This window comes from Rhagoletis pomonella, unplaced genomic scaffold, assembly GCF_013731165.1.
Source record: "Rhagoletis pomonella isolate Grant_MI unplaced genomic scaffold, Rhpom_1.0 Rhpom_scaffold_00007, whole genome shotgun sequence".
NCBI classification, from domain to species: domain Eukaryota; kingdom Metazoa; phylum Arthropoda; class Insecta; order Diptera; family Tephritidae; genus Rhagoletis; species Rhagoletis pomonella.
This window is the reverse complement of record NW_023458561.1, coordinates 32,174,139-32,184,150: the sequence shown is the minus strand read 5'-3', so window position 1 is coordinate 32,184,150 and position 10,012 is coordinate 32,174,139. Positions and strand designations below refer to the sequence as shown.

General features: G+C 31.6%; 2 protein-coding genes across 2 annotated transcripts in view; one reads left to right on the top strand and one right to left on the bottom strand.

Moving 5' to 3' along the window:
• LOC118742629 overlaps positions 1-10,012 on the top strand; it is a 191,735-nt gene that overhangs the window by 102,696 nt on the left and 79,027 nt on the right. The window lies entirely within an intron of this gene.
• The window catches only part of LOC118742630 (locomotion-related protein Hikaru genki), a 37,949-nt gene continuing 35,911 nt past the window's right edge, over positions 7,975-10,012 (bottom strand). Inside the window, exon 10 of the mRNA XM_036474846.1 lies at positions 7,975-8,823. Coding sequence (XP_036330739.1) covers positions 8,612-8,823 — 212 coding nt within the window. The 3' untranslated portion in view covers positions 7,975-8,611. The remainder of the gene's footprint in view (positions 8,824-10,012) is intronic.

The following is a 10,012-nucleotide window of genomic DNA, read 5'->3' as shown; positions in this document are numbered from 1 at the left end:
CTGGCCATCTCTGGATATCAACAACCCTGCAGTGAAAAGCCAAACTAGTTAGAAAAAATACTAGTTCATTAACTAGTATGTGCCTATCAGTTCGTCAATTTCGAAGAACTTCGGCGATCAGCGACATCTGCCTTGGAATTGCCAAAGCCAAAAATAAAACGCAATTAATTGCTTTTCTTACAAATGTCGGCTGTGGCGTCACGTGCAGACCACTGGTTCTGTAGCTCGTTTCTATAACTTTTCTCTACCGATTATATCTCTACTGGTAGAGAATATACGTCCTTCTCTACTACTCATTAGCAATAGAGAACAGGGCGGCGAATTTATATCTCAATTCGCCTTGGTAGAGAATTGTTACAGAAACGGTTCTGAAATCGCAGGTTCGAGGCCGCTTGGAGGCAGTTAAGATTTTTAAAGTTAAATAAATGTAGTTAAAAATAATTTATTCAATTTATAAATAAATAACAAATTTGAAAATCGAATTGCATTGCAAAAAAACATTTAGGAAGAAATGCTTGTGCTATAAAAAGGAAGAAATTAAACAAAAATTTTTTTTTTTTATTAAATTTAAAAATTACTATAATCAGCCTAAACAAAAAAATAAATTTATAAAAAATAGAAAATAAAAAAAACTTTCCCTGCGTCAGGATTTGAACCTGGGACCTCAGGCTTACCACGCGAGTGCTTTGCTCTGTCGGCCATTGTGACTGCTGGAGCGTCGCGAGCAAAAAGGCACACTTATGCTTTTCACGGGGCATGAATTGGCAGACTATCTCATCAACTGGTATGATACTACTAGTATTTATACTAGTAGATGCTGATGCATAGCCTGACAATTGACATCTCGTAGGATATCGCAATGTTAAAAATACCAGTCGCTAACATTGAAAAAGGATAGAACGTGAACTAGTTGGGCTGAAACGCAAACCGGTAGAATTCTAGTTCACAACTAGTAGCTTTCCCTGCAGGGTTTACTATGCATTATTTCCCTCAGTGTAGAGGTGCCAGTTATTGTCGAAATTTGACCGTTTTTCCAATCTTTAAGGCCCTTGGATATGTTTTATAACTTAGCACTTCGTTTACCTTATAAGGTTCAAAACTATTTACCGGAAAATCTCTTGCTTTGGAACTAAAACGTGACTACAATTTTGTATATCGCTACCTAAAGGTGAAAAAGTGCCCAGTTCACTTTTTTATTTAGTTTTAAATGCAGATTGACAGATAATGCTACACTACATCGATGTTTCGTCTCGCCTGAATGATTTAAAAAAATGGACTTGTCACCTTTTCACCTTTAGGTAACGATATTTTTGAAGGTCTTTGCCAGTACTTGGAATAGACCCGATGCATTCTAGTTTGTCTCTAAATTTCGATAATGTGGTACATAGCGATAATTCAATGGATTTCAAAAATAGTAAAATCATATAACTCATCAAAATTCGATAACTCGATTAATTTCGATTATTTCCTATAAATATCGATAACTGTGTTTTGAGGGCTCGATAAATATCGATAACTCAAAAATGTATATATATCGATATAAGTCGATAACTTGATAAACTTTCGATACCTCTACAAATTTCGATAGCTCGGGTAATTTTGATAGGTCCATATTTTTCGAAAGCTATCGACAAATTTCTATAACTCGTTAAACTCTGGTAACACGATATACATATATGTAATATATAATAAAAATATGCAGTATTTCTCATTGTTTTAATTTTTGTCTTTATTTTTAACATTGCTTTCACTTTTTTCTCTTAGTCGTTTTCATTTATTTCTTCATCATCACATTTATCTTTTTACAAAGTTTAATTTCAAATACAAAGTAAAATAAAATGCGAAAATAACTCCAATTGAACAGTTTGCAAAAACAACCATACACAAATACGGAATTTTTTAAACGACTATTTTGGCCGTATTTTTTAACAATACAAACTCTCCTCATCTACAGAAAATTACCTTGCCAATGGTGTTGTCGGTTAGGTAGAATCGCCAAACGAACGGAGACAAAATGTATGTTTAACATATAGATGTATGTAACTATATAAATACATACTTACTTTACTAGTCGTGTCTTCAACTACTTCCGCTATCAATGAAACAAAAACACTGAAAATTCTGTTTTCACTTTCCCTCAGATATGCACTTTATTTTCAATATGTATGCGTTTCTTTATAATTTTCATTTTCATTTTGTCTTTTCCCCTTACAATACAATTACATACATATTAATTATGTATATCTTTTTAAATATGTATGTATGCCTTTAAATGATCACAAACTTTTGCATTACTTATTTATTTCGCCACAATCGCTTACAATTTACTAACTTTCACTTAAATCTACATATATACGCCGCCTTAAATTTACAATACATACACCACTTTTTTTTGTTACCTTAACTAGTGGTTTTACATATTCTACATACATACAAACAAACATATGTAGCATTTAGTACTTTTTGATATTTGCAAAAAGGAAAACATACTAATTTATGCTGTTGAAAATTTAAGTTTTTATGTACTTGAAATATACAGCCTACTTACGAGTACAACAATTTAAAGCAATATTTGGAAGTTTTTGTTTTAACATACAGATATACATACATACATATATGTAATAATAATACTTTTAATTGCATTATTGAGTTGTTATTATTAAGTGGAAGTAATTAATTTTTAATTGGTAAATGGAAATTGTTTTTACTTTTCGAACGGGAATATAACTATAGAATGTAGTGTGTACTTATGTATGTAGATTAAATGTCTGTATGTATACGTACATATAAGTGTAGAGAAAGTGTCCTACACACACAGTTTAGTAGGTTTCGAGTGCGTTGGTTGTTTACATTTATTTTACAGAGCAAATTATGTATTTACAAGTGGTTTTTTGAGCCAGGAGGCCACTCATTTCATATTTGTTGCAAAAATAATGTTAAAAAATTAATGCGATTTGAAAAATTTCTATATGTAGCTAATAAAGTCAGAGTCGGTGGTAAGAGTAATTGTGGAATTAACAAAGGAAAAACAAAAACGTTGTAACATCCGATAACTGGGATTTTGCAACCTTAAGACTGCTTTTAAAGTATAAAAAAAATTACGCATATGCCTAGAAATTTATGTTGGACATAAATTTCCGGTAATTTAAAAACTTACCACACATTTTTGGCCATTTGAAAATTTAATATAATTTTGAATAAATTTAAAAATTGCAAATGCTCTTTTGGACATTTGAAAAACCTGACATAAGCTATGGGCTTTAAAAACTGAACATAATTTTTGGTAATTTTAAAAACTGAACATGAGCTATAGTAATATGAAAATTGGATATTAAATTCGGCCAATTTAAATCTGAACAATCCAAAGGCGGTACACAAAATTTTGGTAAAATTAAAACTGCACACAAATTGTTGACAGTTTAAAAAGGCGACACACATTTTTAATGGCTAAAATACTGGACATATGTATAGTAAAAACCTAAAAAACGTCATTAAAAATGTTTTTCCCGATACCTATAAACTCCTGAGTGTAAAATCTGGGAATTAAAAATCCTCGACCATAGAAAAATTGGACATAACATGTTAGGAAACTAAGCGAACGCATAAATTTTTGCAAATTTTTTATTTATTAATTTCAATACAACAACCATAGATTGTATTTAAAAGTAAGTAATTTTTGGAAATGTAAAAGCTGAGCTTAAATTTTTGGCGAATCAAAAAAAAAAAAACTAGACATAAATTTTGGACATTTAAAACTGAACATAATTTTTTGGTATTTTTAAAACCGAAAATGAACTTTTGTTGGACACAAATTTTTGATAGCTAAAAAGCTATACATGTATAATAAAAATGTGAAAAATGGACATTGAAACTATACATCCCAATATACATATATAAACGACTGAGTATAAAATTTGACCTTAAATTTTTGGGAATTTAAAAACTGGACAACAGTCTCGGTCATTTAACAATTTCACAAACAATTTTAGAAAACTGAAACCTTGGCATAAAATTTTGCAAATTTTAATGCTAGATTTTAATTTGTGGTAATTTAAAAACTGGAAATGAATTTTTGATAAGTTGAAAATTGGACATAATTTATTAATATTTCAAAGTTTGGACAGACATTCTGGTGGCCAACTAAAACTTAACATAATTTTTGTTGATTTAAAAACTTAAAATGAATTCTTGGCAATTTATAAACTAAAAGTAAGTTTTTGGCCATTTCAAAACTGGACACAATAATAAATGTTTTCGCAAACTAAAACCTGTACATAATACATTCGTAAAATGAAAACTGGACATTAATTTTTGATCATTTAAAAACTAAGAAGTCAAAAAGTTGGACATCGGAATTTTATGTCGCACGCCGGTGTGTAAAATTTTAATACTAATATTTAGCACTTTAAAAAGTGGACGTCGATTTTGGTCATTTAAAAAATGGGCATAGAATTTTATTAATGTATAAATCGTACATTAATATTCGTCAACGCGTAAAACAGGACATACAATTTTGTCTTTTATCAGAGGCTGTGAAATATGGGTAGTAAAAAGTGCAACAAATTATGTTCAATTTTCAAGTTACTTAAAATGTACTGCTAGTTCTAAAATGCGTCAGATCTCGATTACAATTAAGAAATATATAACCATAACAAGAATAGTGTTAATACAAATATACATATAAAAATATGTTTCATACATATACAATTTGCAAACACAAACGGCCGTATTGACAGCATTTTACATACATACATACCTACAGGGATTTATGTTTTAAGTAATTATCTTCTAAATTACCTTTTTTATTCCATTTATATGCGATTTAATAAGTTGTAAATATATGTATGTATCCATCAATTATCCGGTTTGTTTAATATGTGAGTTTTGATATTTGTTTTTTTTTTTTTAATGTCAACAACGCTTATACTAGTAAATATTTTTGTGTGTTTTGTATATGTATAGGTATGTATATTTGTTGGAGCACTAAATCGTTTCTCTGCTAGAATTAACATTATGCTAATACTTTATAATCATTTGTCCTATATGCCTCGGCGCATATGACTTAATTTACATACAAATAGACACGAGAAAGTTTGATTTAAATTTAAATTCAGTTAACACGCGCATCGAAATTTATTAAATTAATAATTGCTTTCATTTGGTGATTTGCAACAAATATTGAAATACATTAGTTAGTTACATACAATTCTTCTTTAACTTTTTACAATTCAAAATTTTGTATATGTATACTAGTGTGTATATACCAGAAATATGTTTTAATTACTTAGTACCCTGCTGGAAAAAATTGCCAAATGCAATAAATAATGCTTCAACATCACCGGCAAATCATTTTGTGATTTAAGTTCATTGCTCTACAAAATCCACCCTAAATTCTGGCGATATCTAAGGGTTATACTCGAACGGCAATACTTTGGCAACCAAACCTTTGCTTATCGAGCACTGCGTAAATGCAAAAAAAAAAACAACCGAGAGTTTAAGAAAATGTATAAGATTCTACATCCAAATCTTATACAGGACCACTGCTGCGTTAAATACTCATCCCATTAAGTTAATTAAAAGGGTACTTAAGTTCGCTGCGAAATAGCTTTTTTTAATTGGAACACATTTTTCGTTGATCTAATATCTAAACTAGAAGGTTAGTGGCGCATTTTGATAGCTCATAGCTTTTAGAAACGGAATCAAGATCGACTTAGATGTCGAAAGTGATTTCCAGAGATCAGAATGTTGAAATGCGCATGCATTTCACCAACCAATATGACAAATTGTTTTCGAGTCCATAAATACAATTGAAGATCATTTTCTTGCCTGTTTTTCGGCGCTATCGTTGCTTCTGAGACCATAGTCTGTGCTTAAAAGTTGAAGTTTACCAGAACACTTCTTAATAACTTTTCGTTTGAATATTATCTTAAAAAATCCCGCTCGACTATATCAAAATACAATTCCAAACTATAACTGGGCCTTGAAAAACTTTTTTTTTTTCTAATATATACATCGGAGCCGGTTGACAGGTCCATATATCATACATCTTTGATTCGTATGTACATACCAGGGATCAAGGCGAAAAAACCCGTTTGCCCCACCTCTTGATCTGCGATACTCAGCAGGAACCCCGGGCGACTTCAAACGTTGGTAATCACTCTTAAAAGGAATCTTTTATTGTAAGACAATGATCATGTCTGGTTTTATGAGCTTGAATAATTGAAAGTGCACTTGCATTTCAAGCAGCAGAAGGAAATATGTGAAAGTTGCTGTCCTACTTACTAAAGCCTAGCAAAAAGCAAATGGTTTGGAGCCATAAAAATATACTGAAAATAGTTATTATCAGTGTTTTTTTTTTTTTAAGGTATTAGCAGGTCTTTCCTGCAGGGTATATATCTATATTATATCCCAGCAAACATTTGATTTGAAATCGAAGCACATTTTAAAATGATACTCATATGAATGTTTCTGTAATTATTTTACATAGCGTAGTATTAAGGTGGTCCTTAAAAATATCAATATCATGGGGCACCCCTTTAATTTTGTTTTACGAAAATTAAAAAAATTTAATTGTGGTCGCTACCAGGAATTGAAAAAATGTATAGTTATTTTGAATCGCAAAATTGCGATACACAATTGATTTCGACCAGCTATAACTCAGCTAGTTTATAAATTTATATGACCAAGTTTCAACAATATGTCAAATTTATTAGGTTTCAAAACAAAATTTATGGAATTTTTGCGATTTACAAAAAAAAAAAATAACTTTTCAAAATCTGGTGCGACTCATACAAATTTGTTTAACATTTTGAAATTTTCGTGGATGTCTTTATTTTGTACGTAGAACAAAATAAATGGGTGCATCCCATACACTATTTATATGTTGATATTTTAAGGACAACCCTAAAGAGTGTGCCCCTCTATATTGGACTAAATAGTTGATTTTCAAAACAATAATAATAGCGCATTTCCACCGATCATTAACTGCAGTTTACGCTTTATGTTAGTAAAATAATTATATCAAATTGACTTAACGCTGCTTTAAAATACATTTAACTCAATTACGCAAAAAAATATATATGTTCACATTGTTGCATAAATTACTTAATTTCGTGTGCCACACACATCTTAATTAAACAACTTATTGACCTCTACTTATCTGTGCTTATTAATAGAATGGGCCAGAAATTAAAGGTTGAAAAAGATACATATACATTTTTAATTAGAAACTTTCAGGAACATTCAGAAAAGTGCAGAAGGAAACAGTATTCTGTTGGTAATTGAATTTTTGCTGAGAAAATTTCATTGAAATATATGTATGAATAAGTTTAGCATAACCAAAAGGTCTTAGAGGAAATTTTCATTAGAAATCGAATTAAAAAAAACGTTGCGGAATTTAAAAAATTCGATGTGGAAATGAACTTAATGAAAATTAAAAAAAGTAAGGAAAGTCTAATTTCCACAATATCTAAATTATATAATTTAGGGACGACTCCGCCAGAAAAAGAGCGGTAGGTAACTGCTCTCCCGATTCCTTTGCAGCCTAGGGAAATGGTAGTCTTATAGTATAACTGTACGTCCATACCTGTTATGGGCGCTCGCAAACGAAGCATCGTAAGAGATATATCGCAGGTGTAGACCGTTCATCATAAATTTTTCTGCGATCAAATTTCGAATGCGAGAAAACTGACAGTTCGCATGCGAGCGCCCATGGCAGGTATAGACCTGCGGTAAAGTACTGTTAACCCTAAAAGAGGTTTGGAAATTTTTGTTAATAATAATGCCGGCTACGCCATCTTGAAAACCAGCACAGTGTTTTATTTACAAATTAATATCTTCGAACCCAAAAATGGATTTTAATGAGAATTTCAGCTACAAACACGTTGTTTAAATTTATATTGCAATAAACAAAAATTTTAAAGTTTTTCAAAATTTTGACCAAATTATTTTTTCTTTAATTAAGTTTTGTCTAATTAAGCCACATTTTTAAATTTCTTAATTCTTAATTATAAATAGAGACGACTTTACTCAAATACTTCAAATTTGAGAAAAACATTTCAAAAGCTAAACCTATGTTTGCTGAGATAGATAGAATAAGGAAGTGTTTACATTTCACGATCGTTCTTATTCTGGTAAATGTGTAAGAGTGTGTGTGTGTGTGTGTGTAGCCGAAAATATGCCGTGTGATTGTGTGGGTGTACATCGTATTTGACCCAACCATTTTACCTTAAGGTACACTACTGCAACAAAATCCGATGTGTGTGCGTGTGTGTACTGTTGTTTTATTCGCCAACATTTGTTGTTATTTTTTTTGTTTTTTTTTTTATCGGTTTTTCTACATACAAGTCTGAAATTATGACCATAAATGTTTGTTGTGGTTGTTGTTGCTGTTTTCCTTATATAGTCCGACTTTTATACGCTTCATTTAACTGCATACTCATACAAACATAAATATGTATGTATTATCTACATTTGATGTAGATATGCGCTGCTAATACCGTAGCCAATTTTCCTCTTGTTGTTGTTGTTGTTGTTTTTATTCACGCTGATATTGTAGTTGCGTGGACTCATCAGATGACTCCGGCATCATCATGTCCGCCATTTTGATTAGCTACACTTCCTCATAGCTGCGACATTTGGGCACCGGACCGGACCAATTACCATCCGGTTGACATTTCGGACGTTCGGGCGGACCATTCTCACTGTACTGCACAAAGCCTGGACGACATTGAACGCTCAGGTAATCGCCGGAATCATAATTGAATTTGAGCGGCGCTATTAGACCATTTGGTGGATCGCCGGGGTAGGGACATTGTGATTGACCTACCAGAACAGCAGAGGAGTGGAGTGGAGTGCATGGAGTAGTGAAGAAGCGGCAGCAGAGAAGCGAGGGAAAAGCAGAAAGAGATAGATAGATACGTATGTATGCACATATATGCTATGTAGATGTGATTTGAATGAAATTGACTACTAGATGATACTGATGTTCTTATTGGACAAACTTAAAGGCTTGTAAGTTTATACATTAGGGTGTCATGCAAAAAATCTGAACTATTTCTCCATCGATATTTTAATTTTTTTTTTTTTTTGCATTTTAAGACTTGCGGAGAAGTATTTAAGATTTACGTGAGCTGAACCGATTTGTTGTTAAAAATATTTTTACCAAAAGATCACCTATGACGATAGAAGAGTTTTAGCTCTGCATAAAAATGTTTTCAAATTTTATTAAAGGAATCAAAAAAATAAGATTTTTCGAAATATTTTGAAATTAGTCTAGCTCACTTTACATCTTTATATTTTTCCGAAATATTTTGCCGAAAATTTTAAAATATAATAAATTGTATAATAGCAGTGGAAAACCCGCAACTTTTTTTTGACGAGGCATCCTAATATACTTATCCATAAGTAAGTACTCACGCATGCCTGCGCGTAAGGTAAGCCTCATTTATTTGGCTCATAAATGGTTATCGATTCTTTGATTGATTGATTAACATTTAAAAATGGTAGGAAGGCAATTGCAGTTGGAAATTGTAAATTACCAATTTCCCTTTCATTATGTCTTCGCTTGTACTCGTCGCTTTTTACCGTTACAAAAATCCTACACACATATCTATTCGGGCGAATACTTTGGAGCCACTGAGCTTGGTTTAAAAATTGTTCAGCAGCCGCTGATATTTTTATTTTTGTTTGTTAAATTTTTGCATTTTACTTCTGCCAATTATTTCGGCACACGAACACATATACACACACACGCACACATAACGCCAGCATTGCTTTGCATGTGTACTTTAAAGCTAATGGAAAGTTTGTGTGCGTGTGTGTGCGTGTATATATATGTGTGTGTGTGTGTGTGTGTGTGTGAGAGAGAAGTGTAAACCTCAGCGCGACTTTAACATTTTCAATTTAATACAAATACCATTACATCTTGCAATTTTCTGCCACATACACACCGTGTCATAATAATAACTGCACCACATATTGACAAATTTTAATTGTTTTTAATTTTAGTTGG